General features: G+C 40.4%; 1 protein-coding gene across 2 annotated transcripts in view; it reads right to left on the minus strand.

Moving 5' to 3' along the window:
• FAM172A (family with sequence similarity 172 member A) overlaps window positions 1-17,680 on the minus strand; it is a 445,054-nt gene that overhangs the window by 105,268 nt on the left and 322,106 nt on the right. The window contains exon 10 of one of the 2 annotated variants that reach the window (XM_038765425.1): window positions 15,827-15,911. The exons of the other annotated variant lie outside the window; for it this stretch is intronic. Coding sequence (XP_038621353.1) covers window positions 15,827-15,911 — 85 coding nt within the window. The remainder of the gene's footprint in view (window positions 1-15,826; window positions 15,912-17,680) is intronic. 2 annotated transcript variants of the gene reach the window in all.

Here is a 17,680-nt window from a genome sequence, read left to right on the forward strand (position 1 = left end):
CATCAACCTCTGTCAAGCAGAAATTCCTGACCACTGGCTTTAAAAAACTCAATCAGCTTTCTCCCTCCTATCTTACCGATTTCCTACAACAAACCTGTCCTGTACACTTCTAACACCTCTAAGGAACATTTTGTTCTCTGGCACTGTGTTAACGGTATTTGTTAAGTGCTTATTATGGGCCAGGCACTATAGTAAGTGCTAGGATAGATACAAGTTAACACAGTCCATGTTCCACATAAGCCTCACAGTCTTAATCCCCATTTTACAGATGAGGGAACAGAGACACAATGAAGTAAAATGAAGGTGAAATAACTTGCCCAAGGTCACTCAGCAGGCAAGTAGCAGTGATGGTATTAGAACTCAGGCCCTTCTGATATCCAGGCCCATGCTCTATCCGTAGGCCATGCTGCTTCTCTGTGCCCAATATGTTCCTGAAACATGTTTGCAAGGTCCTGCTGAATAAAAAGTTGCATGAAGGGCTTGACTTAGCTCATGAGCCCGTTGTTGGGTAGGGACCGTCTCTGTATGTTTCCGATTTGTATTTCCCAAGTGCTTAGTACAGTGCTCTGCACACAGTAAGCACTCAATAAATACGACTGAATGAATGAATGAATGAACACAAGGCTGCTACACCCGGAAGGGTACGTGGCTGTTTCCCAGCCTAACCTGGGGTCCTCCGTCGGTAACGTGATACATAAAATCAATGATAAATCATTTTCAACCAGGACTACAACTTTTATCTTTATCAAGGAGGTTATTTCTATTTTGCAAATCTCTCAACATCAGACTAAACATTTCTTTTGCAATGCCTAAGTATTTTCATCACTTTTTACCCTACTTCATTGCTAGAAATCTTTACGTATTAGGTTAGAGCCACTTTTCTACTCTGTTGTGGTGGAAGGAGTTAAAAAACTCAGTGCAGTTCACTAAATATATGTTCACCGCCTGAAGCAGACTGCTCAAAATTAGGCCCTTAATAAATGTTTTGCTGTACATGCTTTGGAGAGCCTCAGAAGGAATATATATTCATCAGAAGTACATATAGAGCCACTTGAGTTTAACAGATTTCTGGCTGTGGTTCAAAAAACAAACTTATCTGCTGAAACACTATAAATTACTGTTGTCTAGTGGTTAGAATATGGGCCAGAGAGTTCACTGACAGGCTCTGGCACTGACTCTCTACAGTTAGGGAATATTATTTAATCTTTTATTAGAGTTCCAGCTTTCTCACAGGCAAAATGTGTGTAACTACTTATTCCATCAGGAGTTTTAAAAAAGAATTAAGTCATGCGTGTCTTAGAATCCAATCAAACTAATGGATAGAAGAAACCCTGTAGTGTAAAGTGTTGCCCGAACTCTGCCGGCAGGCTGCAGTGTAACCGTGGGTAAATCACTGAATCTCTCTGTATCTCAGTTTCCTCATCTACAAAATGGGGAAAATACAATTTTCTTTCCTATTTACTTCACAGGGTTGTTTAGAGGTTGAAAATGAGGTGATGTTAGAGCACTGTGGGAATAAAAGCACTATATGATAAAAATAATGGTGGCATTTGTTAAGCGCTTACTATGTGCAAAGCACTGTTCTAAGTGCTGGGGGGATACAAGGTGATCAGGTTGTCCCACTTGGGGCTCACGGTCTTAATCCCCATTTTACAGATGAGGTAACTGAGGCTCAGAGAAGTGAAGTGACTTGCTTAAGGTCACACAGCAGACATGTGGCAGAGCTGGGATTAGAACCCATGACCTCTGACTCCCAAGCCCGTGCTCTTCCCCCTGAGCCACGCTGCTTCTCTTTATAATTAAAAGTATTATTATTATTATTCTTAGGGGATTTTATGCTCAAAAACAGTGTTAGATGGGTTGCTGTATCACCCAATTTACAGGTGGAAAATCAGGGACCAGAGAAGATTACTGTGTTGTTGGCTTGGGGTTGTAAGACCAGAAAGAATACCTTCTTGGCCCAGACTGTGGCATAAATTCTCCTGTGTGTCACAACTATCACAATTCTTGAGCTTACAAGTTTACAAGGATGCGCCTAATGCATGTTCAAAAAAATCAAATTGTTAGTGCAGAAGCAAGGCATCCATGTTCGAATCACAGCATATTTCAGTGAATACAAATACACTGAGTTCGAAGAAATCAGCAATTTCAGCAAAACCATCAATACATAGGAATCTGTAGAGAACAGCTAAAGATGACAGAGCCAGAGACAGGGAGATGGAAAAGGAGAAAGAAGAGGAGGAATAAAAATCCGGTGAGTGAAATATCTGTGGCTGATCTCAATGGACATTTAAGAAAATACACCTAGGGGTACAAATATGTTTCCACTTGACAAATGACCCAATTACTGTTGTTAAAAAACAATGTAAATTCCTCATTTGCATTTCCCTGAAAGACAGTATTCAGTTTATATGTAGTTTTATTTCAACTCCGATATCATAGGACCAACTGTGAGCAAATATTTAAATCTCACAAATTCAAGCACCTTCTGTTTCTTAAGTATTCACATGGTGTATGCATGCTTACAGGGACTGTTCACCAAATAAATTAAGTGTTTACTAGCTAATGGAAGAGGTTCTGTTTGAAATTAAAATATCATTTTGAACACTGTGTACCAATTTACAGGATCACAGAGTTGGAGAGGACCTAAAACCATCAACTCGTCACAGATCGATGACTAACCTATTCAGGAAATTTGGCTATCGGTTCCTCTTTAAAGACAGGAGATTCTGTAGCTACCTTTTAGGGTTAAAGCAACCCTAGAAGGGATGCAATAATTCCTGACAGATTTTGTGTGAGTCCTACCTTTTATCCTCGCCTATCTCTCCGGAACAATTTCTGTCCTTGCAGCCCAAAACTGCAGCTCTGTGCTAGCCCATCACATATTTTTTATTCCAAGTAGAATAAAGTCACAAGTAAGGCCTACAATTTTCCTGCTTATTTCCTTGACTAAATAATGATAATGATAGTGGTAGCTGTTCAGCAATTACTATGTGCCAAGCACTGTACTAAATCCTGGAGGAGATTCAAGTTAATCAGATCAGTCCCAGTCCCACAAGGGGCTCTCACATTTTTAGTGGCAACAATTAATAAAAATGAATGAATAATGAATAAATGAATAAACATTTTAGGTAGTGATGGGCTGATCCTTTCTTTTGCACTAGACTCCAACTAGACTGTAAACTCTTTGAGGGGAGAGATCGTGTCCAACAACTGTATTGTACTCTTCCAAATGCTTACTTGAGTTCAGTGCTCTTCCTGTAATAGGTGCTCAATAAATACTATTGATTGATTGATTTTGTCTCGTTATCTCCTTGAAACTTACACTGAAATTTTCTAAGCCCACCCTAAAACTCAAGCCTCTGTTCAGTTTAATGTAAAGGTCACATACCCTTTGGGTTTAAACGATCCAACCTACCCTGGCTCTAGTTTAGCAAGTAGCATTCATTCAATCGTATTTATAGAGCGCTTACTGTGTGCAGAGCACTGTACTAAGCGCTTGGGAAGTACAAGTTGGCAACATATAGAGACGGTCCCTACCCAACAGCGGGCTCACAGTCTAGAAGCGGGAGACAGCAGAGTTCTTTCCCCTGAAAATGGACTGGGGAGATATCCTGTGAGGAAAACTCTAAATACTTTTTCATCTCCAATATAAAAATGCAAGAGAAGCTTCTCAGAATTCAGGGTCATTTGATACGAACAGTAAACGTTTCCAAGTGTGTTTTGGTTAGGATATGAGGAGATACTTATTTCTTTTATTTCCCCCTCGATGGACAGGTCGACTCTCATCTTCTCTCGGGGAGTCCTGGTCTCCACGTGTTGGCGGAGATTCCCAGTCACTCCTCCCCCGTCCTCTTCCCCTGGGGAGCAGCTCTCGGTCCTGAAAGGTATCTGAGGTATCATTTGGCCTGTCACTGTGGTGGAGGCAGTAGAAACAGAAGTAGTAGGAATAGCAGTAGTAGGAACAGCATTTCTTGAAGTAGAAACGGAAGTAGTAGTAATAGCAGTAGTAACGGTATTTCTTGAACGACAAGTGGGTCAATGCACGGTACTAAATGCTTAGGGAAGTACCACAGAAAGGAGTGACAAGTTCCCCGCTCACGAGGACATTTACAAATCTATTAATCAGAATAAATAGTGGCTTGAACAACTGATTATGCTTACAGCACAAGTGCGCAAGTTATAAATAAATATGTAACTACTAGAGGTGGCTGTTGGTTTGACATGATGAGGAGTTAATCAGGCAAAGCGTGTTAGTTTAATGTTTTTCCCCCAGGATGGCTCTTTTTCTTCTTCCCTTTATTTAGGAAAGGATCAATATCCACTTGGGAAGCTTTCTTCCCTACACAGCATGCTGTGGTTGAGGAATGCAAGTATTCTCTTAGGCAATAACTGTGCTTCAACCCACACACTGTGTCTGTTCTTGAAAATTCCATCTCAACTTCTGTCGCCTTCATCCTTGCTCACTGTACCATTCTGGGTGTTTTCTTCCAACCTGCTCCGAACGAGTGGGGCCATGAAGGGCTTCAGCATTGGCATCCCACAAATTTCAAAATATTGGGAAGGCTTTGGCTGTAATTGGACTCTTGATGTCCAGAACGGCAGAACTTTGGGGCTCCTTCCGGTTCCCCTTACCCTCAGACCGACTGGACTCTGTTCTTGTCTTTAATGTTGGTTTTACATTTTTACTGTTTCAAATCCCTCTCCCCACTCATTCTTGGATGCCAGGAACCATGTCTAAATTGCAACGGACTGTTTCTGGTAGTCCTCAATACAATGCTTTGCACACTGCAGGCACTTAATAAATTCCTCCTCCTCCTCTTCCTCTCCCTGCTCCCAAGCTTTACCATGGAAGGGTTTACCAACAGAAATGGTTTTGACTGCAAGATGCAGCCCAACTTCCTCATGCTCGTTTTCCTGAAAACTTATTAGGATGGCTTGTTTCTCCCCAACATGGCTCTCCCAAGTGTGTTAGGGAAGTGGGTGGGGGTAGATGGGGAGTGGAGCCATGGAATTAGTTTAACAATCACGCAAACCCGGTTTCATTGCTAAGTGGGATGCACATCAATCAATCAATCGTATTTATTGAGCACTTACTGTGTGCAGAGCACTGTACTAAGCGCTTGTACATAATTCTGTTGTACGCTCAACTGCCCCAGGGAAAGGAGATAATGGAATGTTTGCCTTCGGCAGAAGCTATGGGGCCTCGAAGTGGAAGGAGTATGCGTCTAGAACTCAGGACACCTGGATTCAAATCCCAGCTCTGCCACTTAATGACAATAATAGTAAGGGTATTTGTTATGCTCTTACTACGTGCCAGGCACTGTACTAAACCCTGGGGTGGATACAAGCAAATCGGGGTGGGGCTCACAGTCTCAATCCTCATTTTGCCCGTTGTTGGGTAGGGACCGTCTCTATATATTGCCAACTTGTACTTCCCAAGCGCTTAGTACAGTGCTCTGCACACAGTAAGCGCTCAATAAATGATTGAATGAATGAATGAATTTTACAGATGGGGTAACTGAGGCATAGAGAAGCGAAGTGACTTGCCCACGGACGCACAGCAAACAAGTGGCGGGGCCGGGAATAGAACCCACGACCTTCTAACTCCCAGGCCCGTCTCGATCCACTCCAAGTGCTTCCCATTTGCCTCTTCTGTGAGCTTGGGAATGCCACTTTACTTCTCTGGTCATCTGTAAAATGGGGATAAATACCTCTTCTCTTTCTGCGAGCCTTATGTGGGACCGCGACTGAGTTCAATCTAATTAAATTGTATTTATTCATTCAATCGTATTTATTGAGTGCTTACTGTGTGCACAGCACTGTACTAAGAGCTTGGGAAGTACAAGTTGGCAACATATAGAGATGGTCCCTACCCAACAGCGGGCTCACAGTCTAGAAGGGGGCGACAGACAACAAAACAAAACATATTAACAAAATAAAATAAATAGAATACTCCAGCACTTAATATAGTGCTTAGCTAATGTCCGTCTCCCCCTCTAGACTGTAAATTCCTTGTGGGCAGGGGATGAGTCTAACAGCTCTGTTTTACTGTACTCTCCCAACTGCTCTGCACACAGTAAGTGCTCAATAAATACCATGAATTGACTGACTGATAATATATGCTTAACAAATGTCACATATATAATTATTGCTGGAAGCACATGGATCTAAGCGTTCTTGCTTCCAATTGCCACTCTCCTGCATTATGGCAGGGAGAACGAAGAGGCGTCAGGTCCAGTCTTCCTCATCCCTTTCACGGAGTATTATTTTCTGTCGCTTACTTTAAAATTCTCGGCTAACACTTATGGCTCTAAATTAATGACTTCCGTGATATGATCCCGGAGAAACAAAACATACTTTTGCTACTGTTGTCTCAGTGTGATTGCTTCCCTAATGAAATGTCAGAGAACCATACAGCCAAATCGCATTCTGTTCTCATTCTATTCTCTTTTGAGTTGAAATCACGCTACTTAGATAGATGACCAATGCCATCTAGATTTCTTTGGAATAAAACCTTCATGCCTGATATTTGAATGTATCTCATACATTATTATAAAGTGTAGCTCGTATTCTGAAAACCCAAGAAGATCACTCCTCTTCTACTTATTAACCTCATCCTTAAAACTATTTATGGAAACAATGGGTGTCTGAACAGTTGAGAAGAGCCATTATTGTCTTTGCTTCTCACAGGTATGCTACAATCAAAATTAATTAAAGACAAGCCATTTGGATGACCTATTATATTAGCATGAGTGGAACTGTTGCTGACACTAGTTAGCAGGAAAAGACAGGGTTTCTCAATAATTTTGCAGGGGGAAGGATTAACCAGGCCTTGATGTGAAAACAGATTTTGTTAAATTATCAGAATATGGTGTGATACACTTCAAATGAGGTTCAAATACAACATCCAGTTTATTGGAATTTATTCTAACTCATTTCCTTTCATATACATAGTACTAGTCGGGTTGGGAAAAGCCTGATCTTTTCTTAAAGTTGGTAAGAATATATTGGAAAACCGATATAACACATGACATTGTAAAATCTATCTTCACATTTTGTAGTTACTATTATAAACCAAGAATTTGGAGAATGGCCAATGCCTTGAGTGTCTTCTCCCTATCCTCCAATTTCTTCCTTTCTTCCTACATTTGAATTATCCCTGTTTAGGAAACTTAAAATGATAGTGCACCTGTCAACTCCCTCCACATATCCCGAGAACACAATTGCTGTTTTGGTTCTTTTTAAAGCTAGCTCCAGAAATCACCACTGCAGGCAGCCAGGGGAGAATAATCCACCATCTCAGCTGGGATCATGAGTTTCGGTGCTGACCCTGACTTTGAGTAGAAAAATTTTCTTTTGAAATATGTCTTGCTAAACATCTTACTTCCCCCCCGCCTCCATAATAATTTGGAACTTCTGACCTCCCTGAACAATTTATTTCATGGATACATATACTTAGGGTGGGTTAGGAAGGTACTTTCAAAATGATTTACTCCCACAAGCAATAGAACTCAAGCTTGGAAAGTCTGATCTTTTAGGGAGGTGACAGAATTTACTCAAAGAAGAGTTGGCCTTGGCTTTGATCATGCTGCTGCTGAAGGGTGTGAGGGCAGAGAAAGAATGACTTGGACATTATGTCCATGAAAATATAGTAGTGCATTTTATTTCTCACCCATCACCTGGCAAGAGCAGTGCTTAGACACCAATGGTCATAGGTGGAGAACGGTATTCATTCATTCAATCGTATTTATTGAGCGCTTACTGTGTGCAGAGCACTGTACTAAGCACTTGGGAAGTACAAGTTGGCAACATATAGAGACGGTCCCTACCCAACAGCGGGCTCACAGTCTAGAAGTCTAGGTAGTATGTTCTACCATCAGCAGGATCTGCACTCGAGTCGCCTTTTCAATAGTCGAGATGGTTTGCACTGAGCCATCCATACTCTCTTTTTGGTATCTGTTCAGCTCTTACTATGTGCCAGACACTGTACTAAGCACTGGGGTACTGAGAAGATAATCAGATCAGCCACAGTCCATGTCCCAAATGGGGTTCACATTCTTAATACCCACTTTACAGACGAGGTAAATGAGGCACAGAACAGTTAAGTGACTTGTCCAAGGTCACACGGCAGACAAATGGCAGAGCCGAGCTTGCGCCCCAAACCCATTGGTTCATATTCCAAGGTGATGGGTGGCCTGCAGATGACCATTTCAATTGAGGATTATGTTACTGATAGTGACATCCTACCAGGCATGTGGTTATTGCTAAAATAACACTGACAATTGGCAATTTATTCCAGATTGCGGGCACGCCAAAACTGTCCTCTGCTGCCAATTTTGTTACGTTCATAAACTCTAACTAAAGTCAGAGGAAATCTGTTGATTACAGTAGTAACAATGCCTAGATTCTACAGCCAGAATTACTGTTTCATTGTGGATTAAAAAAATCATTACCGATAGACTGCTTCAGCCGGAGAAGGTGAAACAGGTGGCTGGGCTTCTAAAGAGGCTGGCTCTTCTCTGAAGCCTTAGCTTTTGGTGCATTTTTAGAAGAAGCCTCTATGCTGGGCCTGCAGGCGAAGCTGGTTAATGACCTTGCTTGTTTTTCTAGGGTGAGAATCGGGAGTGCTAATTAAATACAAGTTTGGCTTGCTTTTCTTGGTCTGTCAATCAATCAATCGGTGATATTTATTAAGTGCTTACCGAGGGAAAAGCGCAACACTACGAGTTTGGTATCTGTTAAGCGCTGTTAAGACAGTACAACCCCCAAACAGAAATGAGAACTGGTTTCCTGCCCTACCCAAAGCGCACTGCACTCTACTCCGATAGCGGTGCATGGTTGGAAGAACGTTCCCTAATTCCCTAAAAGCATTCTATCTAAAATGTCTAAAATGGATTGTGGAAATACATAATACAGAAGAACTGAGGACATATTCACACGATGGGTTTTCTCTTCAGAGGAATGAATGGACTAATTGTAACTATAAATTACGACGTTGACAAGAAAACAGACATATGGCAAGTGCTTTCACTCACTACATACAGTTCTTTAACATCAATGAGCATCTGGTAAAGCTATATTGCTGTGCTGAACTTATTATACAGGGTTTTGCCATCCAACGATCAATCATTCAATCTCTTATATTTCTTCAGCCTAAAATGCGCAGAACACTTTACTCAGTGCTCGGGAGACTAAAACAGAATTAACGGACGTGTTCCCTACCCCCGAAGAGTTTTCAATCTAGCAGGGCAGGTGGGCACTAAAATAATTACAATAGGAGGAGGTAAGCTCACTGTGGGCAGGGGACAAGCCAACCAACTCTGTATTGTACTCTCCCAAGTACTTAGTACAGTGCTCTGCACACAGTAAATGCTCAATAACTACCACTGATGATGGTTAAGGAGTATAAAGGTATGAAGAGGTGTGTGAGTGAGTCAAAGAGAGAGAGAGAGAGAAGATCCAAGCATTTAACATTTTAAAACATAGCAACGTGGCCTAGTGGAAAGAGCATGAGCCCGAGAGTCAGAAGACCTGGGTTCCAATCCTGGCTCCACCACATCACCTTGGCAAGTCATTTAACTTTTCTGTGCCTCAATTCCTCAACTGTGAGCCCCATGCAAAAAAGGGACTCTGTTCAACCTGATTAACTTGCATCTACCTCAGTGCTCAGAAGAGTATCTGACACACAGTGAGCACTTTTTTTAAACCAGGATGTTCAAATTCCCTTCCATTCTCCAATTCCAAAATTCCCAAGAGCTTCATTATTAACACAATTTTCTGAAAGCTAAGTGGATAGGTTTTTTTTAGTTGACCAAATTCGCTTTCATGGCCTTCATGAACAATCACGGAAGCTCAAATCGAAGTGATTTAGGGTTTGGGGGAAGAAAACAAAAATGCAAGAGGAAAAGGATCCTAAGTAGAGGGGAGGAGAGGTGGGAGGGGAGGGATCAATCAACCAAAAATAATATTTCCAGTTACTCCCAAACTTTATCTATCTATACGCGCTGCCTTTGCCTTTACTGTGTCTTATTTTATTTGGTATCTCACTGCCACGCTTTTTGCCTCCTGTTGTGTCTGTTAATTAGCCATGGAATTTCCCACACAAACGTATTTGTTGAGCCCTGATCATCACTGATGAGCATTTTTGAAGTTGCCCATGGAAGCCAGAGGTTGTGGGTTCTAATCCCAGCTCTGTCACTTGTCTGCTGTGTGACCTTGGAAAAGCCACTTAACTTCTCTGTGCTTCAGTTACTTCATCTGTAAAATGGGGATTGAGACTGTGAGCCCCATGTGGGACCACCTGATTACTTTATATCTCCCCCAGTGCTTAGAACAGTGCTTGGCACATAGTCAGCGCTTATCAAGTACCATTATTATTATTATTATTAATATTATCACCATTGGGAAAGACATGGTATCTCACCAGTTACAATCTAAAGAGAGGAGAGAAACAAACTGTCAAATTCAAGTATACCCTAACAAACGCACAGACTGATAAATGAGACTCTAAACTTAAGTGCCCTCACTGTGATGGGGGAAACTCTACGCAGAGGTGGGTTAGGGCAACAAAGTAAGAACTGATGCCGAGAAGACTTACTCATACAGACAGTTTGGCTGGTTGAACGAAGCAAACTGCTTTAAGCCTGTGGAAAAAAATCTTTATCTGCAAAGTGGGTGAAACACCAGAAACAGATCACAAAAGCTGTCGTTTACTGAATTCCACTCTGACACACTGAGCCATAAAAATGATAATTAAAATTTTTGCCAATACTCTAAGTAGGCTTCTAAGTGCAAGAGTGCTGATGTCACATTACAAGACTTCAAAGACAAAATGTTCCATGAAGGAAAATGACACATGAAGGAAGACATGATAACATTAAAGTTGTTAACATAAAATGACAAAATGAAGCAAATCAAATGAATTTAGTTTTTATCTGGGTCCAGAGTCTTATATTCTGAAGCTCTCCAGGAGGCATTAACAGGCACATCATCAGCTGTAACGTTTCCTGAGTACTAGAGTGCCAAGATGAAGGCGATAACATCAAAATAAAAGATGCATTCCCTACCCTCTAAGAGCAGCGTGGCTCAGTGGAAAGAGCACGGGCTTTGGAGTCAGAGGTCATGGGTTCAAATCCCGGCTCTGCCAATTGTCAGCTGTGTGACTTTGGGGAAGTCACTTAACTTCTCTGTGCCTCAGTTCCCTCATCTGTAAAATGGGGATTAAGACTGTGAGCCCCCGGTGGGACAACCTGATCCCCATGTAACCTCCCTGGTGCTTAGAACAGTGCTTTGCACATAGTAAGCGCTTAATAAATACCATCATTATTATTCTCTGTGCCTCCGAGACCTCATCTGTAAAATGGGGATGAAGACTGTGAGCCCCACGTGTGACAACCTGATCACCTTGTAACCTCCCCAGTGCTTAGAACAGTGCTTTGCACATAGTAAGTGCTTAATAAATGCCATTGTTATTATTATTATTATTATTATTAATTGATGTCATACAATAATACTTAACTTTTAACTCAGGCGAGACTTATGATGGAAGTCTTGACCCGCCTGTCCTGCCCCCACCCTTTGAGTCCCCAGATATTGGTTACCTGAGAAATAAAGCATGATTATTCTCAAGTAGGCAGGGAAACTTTGGAACAGAGTAGTGGTGTTTACTAAAACACTCCCTTTGTATTTTAACAAATATACATGTTTCAGAAATATATAAATGAATGACATAATTTGCTCGTGGTTTAACTGATGCTCCTAAATAAACACTTCACTGAAACGAGTACATGAATACACCACAAGAAAATGCAAATATTACTCTTGGATTTACACCCTTTACTCACCCTCTTCTGCCCCTGAGCACTTACGTTCATATCGGTAATTGATTTATGTTAATGTCTGTCTCCCCCTTTAGACTGTAGGCTGGTTGTGGCCAGGGAACCTGACTACGAACAATGTTATGTTATATTCTCCCAAGCACTTAGTACAGTACTTTGCATACAGTAAGCATTCAATACATGCCATTGATTGATTTATCTTAATCACCATGGAAGGTTACTCCATGCAGTATGAAAAATTCAGGTATAAAGGGAATCCTCAACCAATGTTCTGATCTCCCCTTATAGAAAAAATGTTCCCCATCGTTAGAAAACCACTCCGATTCCATTAAAGATATCATTCAATCATATTTATTGAGTGCTTACTGTGTGCAGAGCACTGTACTAGGCGCTTGGGAAGTACAAGTTGGCAACATATCACTTATTATTAATTTATTTGGAATATCTACTTTCAGAAAATAGTCAAGTATAAAAGCCCCGAAGTTTTCATTGTAACCCTCAAAGAATGTACTGAACTGTATTGGTACAAAACGGACAGCACAACTGAGCAAGGGTAAGCCGAGAGGCACTCTAACGAGTCAGGAAAAAATGTAACTTTTTAACCGAGTTTGTGTTTTTCTGAGAAGAAACATTTTTAGAATGCTCATGCGTTGACTGCTCTGACCAAAATCAATCAATAGTGCTTCCTGAGCGCTGAGTGCAGAGCACTGTACTAAGTGCTTGATGATACAGTGTATGCTTGTACTATTCATTCAAACTGTTTCCCAACTAGAGCGAGGCAAATGATATTATTGAGAAATGTGGCACAATACTTGAGAAAGCAAATAGAAATATGGCCGGAAATGGGAGCTGATAACCGGTAATTCAAGATCTAATGTGGGATCCAGTCTGACAAAGGGCCCTAAACTGGGGTCAATCACTCAATCAATCAATGGTATTTATTGAGTGCTCACTGTGTGCAGAACACTGTACTAAGTGTTTAATGGCTTGTAAAAACGGTAAACCCATGTCCTGTAACAGGTGTCACTTCTAAGTCATTTAATTATTTTTTGGACCAAGATCATCTTTTCCTTGGCTTCTTCTGGAATTTTCTCCAAGTTTTTAACTACAAGGACCTTAGATTTGAAAGGTATGGGTACCCTTTTTATATTAGTGGGAATCCAATGCTTGTATCAGGTAACAGCTTTATTTACTCAGAAATCCTAAAAAATAACAAGGAAAACAGCACTGACTCTAAGAAAATCAAAATTCAGCATCAAATCAAAACATTAGCCAATCCTTTAATTCAAAACTAACTTTTTGTTAAATACAAAAAAAATTAAACTCCCCTTAAAATTTTTAAACTGACAAGTAAAATATCTTTGCTTTTGTTGGCCTAGGTAATACAATGCTTAGAATATCACACAAAGGCTTCTCTAAAGTTACCCTACTAGGATTCTGCAGGAATTTGAAAAAAATACTACCAGCTCAATACTTAATCATTCACGTTAGAGCAAAATTCAGTTTCAAATCTAAGTTTCGCCTGATTAGAATCCACTACCAATGGATTTACCCTTTAGTGTCACTCTGTCTGTCTCTCACCCTTTACTAATAATAAGCCCAGTATCTCTTAAATGCGTACTCTGCACCAAGCACAGGGGTAATACAAAATAATCTGGTTGGATACAGTCCCTGCCTGACATGTGGGGGCTTACGGTCTAAGGGAGAGGGAGAATGGGTATCTTATCCCCATTTTTACAGATGAGAAACTGAGACACGGAGCAGTTAAGTGACTTGCCCAAGGTCACACAGTAAGTAAATGTTGGAGCTGGGATTAGCATCCTGCCTCTCAGTCCTGAACTCTTTCCACAAGTCCAGGTGCTTAGAACAGTGCTTTGCACGTAGTAAGTGCTTAATAAATGCCATTATTATTATTATAAAACCTTATATACCTATGTGGAAAGTGAATCAAAGCTGGTCGTTGGGGGGCTCACGGCCTCGGGTTCCCTTCTAGGTTTCCCAAGCCCTGCCCTTCTGTGCAAGCGGAGGACGGGGAGCTTCTAGAGGGCAGAAGTTGCGTCTTTCCCTTGGGAAAATTTCCAGAATACATGCAGCCCACTGGAGGGTGAGGAAAGTCAGTGTAAGACTGCTGGCTGCTCTGAGGACCAGCTATCAGTTGGGTGAACAATCATAGCAATTGGGACGCCCATGTGAAGACTCAACCTCAGAGCAAGAGTGTCCTGTCCCTAGGATTCCAATTGTTAATAATAATAATAATAATGATGGTATTTGTTAAGCGCTTACTATGTGTGAAGCACTGTTCTAAGCGCTGGGGAGGTTACAAGGTGATCAGGTTGTCCCACGGGGGGCTCACAGTTTTAATCCCCATTTTACAGCTGCGGGAACTGAGGCCCAGAGAAGTGAAGTGACTCGCCCACAGTCACACAGCTGACAGTTGGAGGAGCCAGGATTTGAACCCGTGACCTCTGACTCCAAAGCCCGGGCTCTTTCCACTGAGCCACGCTGCTTCTCCAATTGCTGCTTTTCAGCCTTATCGCACTGATGTGATACAAAAGGCTTTATCCTGTTCTCCTTCTTAGTTGGTTAATGAGTTAGATCCCATTAGTGCCATGAAAACACAAGCCCAGGACACTAAGTTTTATCAAGCAGGCCGGCTCAAGATATTTTAAAAATCAAATCCTGTATTTGTCTTCATTCCCTTGGAAATATCACTGTTTCGCGAAAGCAAAAATAGGTAAACTGGAGAATTTCAGTGACGGATTTCTTAACTCAACGAAAGGCTGGAAAAAACTAGGCTTGTGTCCTGAAATATTCTGTAATTTAGTAAGGTCTGAAATTACCATTATGGTTTAGGTTACTGTTAATTTTACCAGTCACAGGAAAAAGTTACTTGTATGAATTTTTGAACAGTTGTCAAGCCTGATCAAAATTAAGATTCCATTGGCCATATTAACTTATTGGTCGTTGTTCTGTAACCTAAAGTATAAAAACACATTTTTAGTTATGTTGTACTTAAGAGTTGAACAGTCCCTTGATTTCAGCAAATTTGTATTTCATTCATTCATTCAATCACATTTACTGAGCACTTACTATGTGCAGAACACTGTACTAAGCGCTTGGAAAGTGCAATTCAGCAACAAAGAGAGACAATCCCTGCCCACAACGGGCTCACAGACTAGAACGGGGGGAGACAGACAGCAAAACAAATAAACGGGCAATGAGATGCAGTATGTCCTCGTGGAGAGAGCACGGGCCTGGGAGTAAGGAGGACCCGTGTTCAAATCCCAGATCTGTCACGTCTCCGTTGTGTGACCTGGGGCAAGTCACTCAACTACAATGCAAAATTTAAATAGTAATTTCCCATGTTTCTCCAATACTTTGGGACATTACAGCATTAGTAAATTTCATGTCATCCACATCTGATTAAGGTTTTCAAGAAATAAAAACGGTGAGAAAATTTTCCAAGTTTGACTCGATCTATACCTCATATCACCAATGATCCATATTGTCACTAGAATACAATCGCTTTAGGAACAGAACAAAAACACAGAAATTACACGGTAAATTCAGTTTCAAATGCCTATGTATATCATTTTAGGTGTTTAGTAAGTTTAATGGAAACATTATTTTCATTTCACATGTTCTGCTTAGCAACCATCCCTATTTTGTTTGAGCTGATACTTCCCTGTCTTTGTTCTTACAATGAAAATAAAGGAAAAAAGGGCTAGCAACTCTTTAGCAACATTTACTAAACAGGTTGATATGTCAAAATAAAAGTACAAAAATGATGACCATTCTGACCGATTTTCTTCAAAGTCAAAATACAATAGGTTGAACTAGAAAAAGTATTAAAGACATTTAACTGAAAAAGAAACTGGAGAAATTGGAGAATGCCAGCCTTCTAAAACAGAAACCAGCTTCTCACACGAGAGTGTATTCAGTCATATGCATATCCCATGTAATAGACACTACCTAAGTACACATACCTGCAGAGACTCGAGGACAATCAGGCAACATGGATTCCACTGACGCATCTAATGGTTCTGAACTAGAGACCCAATTACAACAGTTCTGCAATGTAATAAAGACAATTTTCCGATGAACCAATAATATAAGCCAAGAGTAAATCTTGAGGCTTTCAAGATTAATTTCCCTGCGTAATCAAACACTAAAAATGCATTAAATTACCTTCCAGAGTTTAAAGCACTTTCTTTTGCAAACACCAGTAATTATTTATGACAAAATGAGTAAACAAAAGATGCATCCTCAGCGACTTGTCTACTGCTATTTTTTAATATAGAGATGGCATACAGTACATGAGGGGTGATGTAATCTATTGTTATCGAGGGGATGGATAACTTTCAAGTTATAAATAAGGAATTATAAACGGGAGAGTAGAATCACTACAATTTGGTAGTGTGAAGTATACAAATTCAAAGACACATTTTCTATCACCTACCTAATGTACATTCCCAAGAACATATGAATTTGCCTTTAATATGATTTAACTTCTTTTAATTGAAACCTCTTCAGGGTACTAAATCGTTAGAAAAGAAATACAATGCGCTATCCTTGCGGTTACCTTTGAGGACACAATGCTTGTATAACTGAATATTCAGCATTTCAAATAATGGAATGTTCTACAGTTTGGACAAACCAACAGAAAAATGCAACCGTCCACACACTACAAATATTTATTCGAGTCTGGCCCTTTAAGACCATGATTAACTTCATATGGCTTTGTTTGTAAAATCTGGATGAAAAGAACCAATGAATTTCCAGACAGATTTTGTGGGACCCATCCCATCAATCATGTTTGGAAAAATGGCTGATCGCTATTCTAGTAAACAAGCAGGTATTGTGTATTTTTAGATGCTTGCTGCCTTAGTTGTGCACCATGGAATCCGTCCTCACTGTGGAAAGATCCTTGACTGGTAGATCAAGTGTCTTATTGTATTTCCTTAATTCATTCTGTCTGGAAGAAGATGTCAGCTGTGTTGCAGTGAGGGGAGAATTTCAAAGGCCCCAGTCCCCACCGATAAAGGCCGCGGAATGGCTTTTGAATAGATTTGTCAAGGCAACCCTAGTGTTCTGGGACTAGGGAGAGCAGGAATGACATAAAGGAAGGGTTGCTGTATGAGATTAGAAACTGAAGTTCACCAAGCATGGCAGATTTTTGTAAGAAACTGTAGATCACTGAAACGATTGAACTGTGCGGAAAAAAACCAAACATGAAAACAAACACACCACCCAGGGATGGTCTTAAAATGCTGATCTCTTTTTTTATTACAAAATGGGCAAAATATTAGGATTTCCATATTGCACCAGAGCTTGAAGGTATAACGTAGATCTGTATTCCCTAATTTGCATTTCTAATCTTAATTAACAGATGAATGCAACATTAGACGATGAATAATTGTAGAAATCATAAAAGTAGAATTTTTATAAGATATTGTATTCAACTGAAGTAAGTAAAATTAATATTACTACTGATAGTACACTACATCTAAGAGTTCTAGATAATGCAGTTGATTAGCACACAATTAGCCAGCTTTTATATACAATATGACACTTGCCTGTAAGAAATAAGTATTCTAGAAAGCAGTGTCAAGATATGTAAATGGATGATTTGTTTTATCATTCATCACAGCAACTAATAAATTCAAAAATCATGACTTCTATAGGTACTAAAAATAGGCCACCAATGATACAGGAGAGATAGCGTCAATGAAGAATGACTTTTTTTAACAATTCACTCTTTCAATGACAGCAATTAGCACTACAGACAGGCAGTGATTAGGTATATATTTTAATTATTATTCTTTCCACTGGTGTCCTCA

Source organism: Tachyglossus aculeatus, chromosome 23 (assembly GCF_015852505.1).
Source record: "Tachyglossus aculeatus isolate mTacAcu1 chromosome 23, mTacAcu1.pri, whole genome shotgun sequence".
NCBI classification, from domain to species: domain Eukaryota; kingdom Metazoa; phylum Chordata; class Mammalia; order Monotremata; family Tachyglossidae; genus Tachyglossus; species Tachyglossus aculeatus.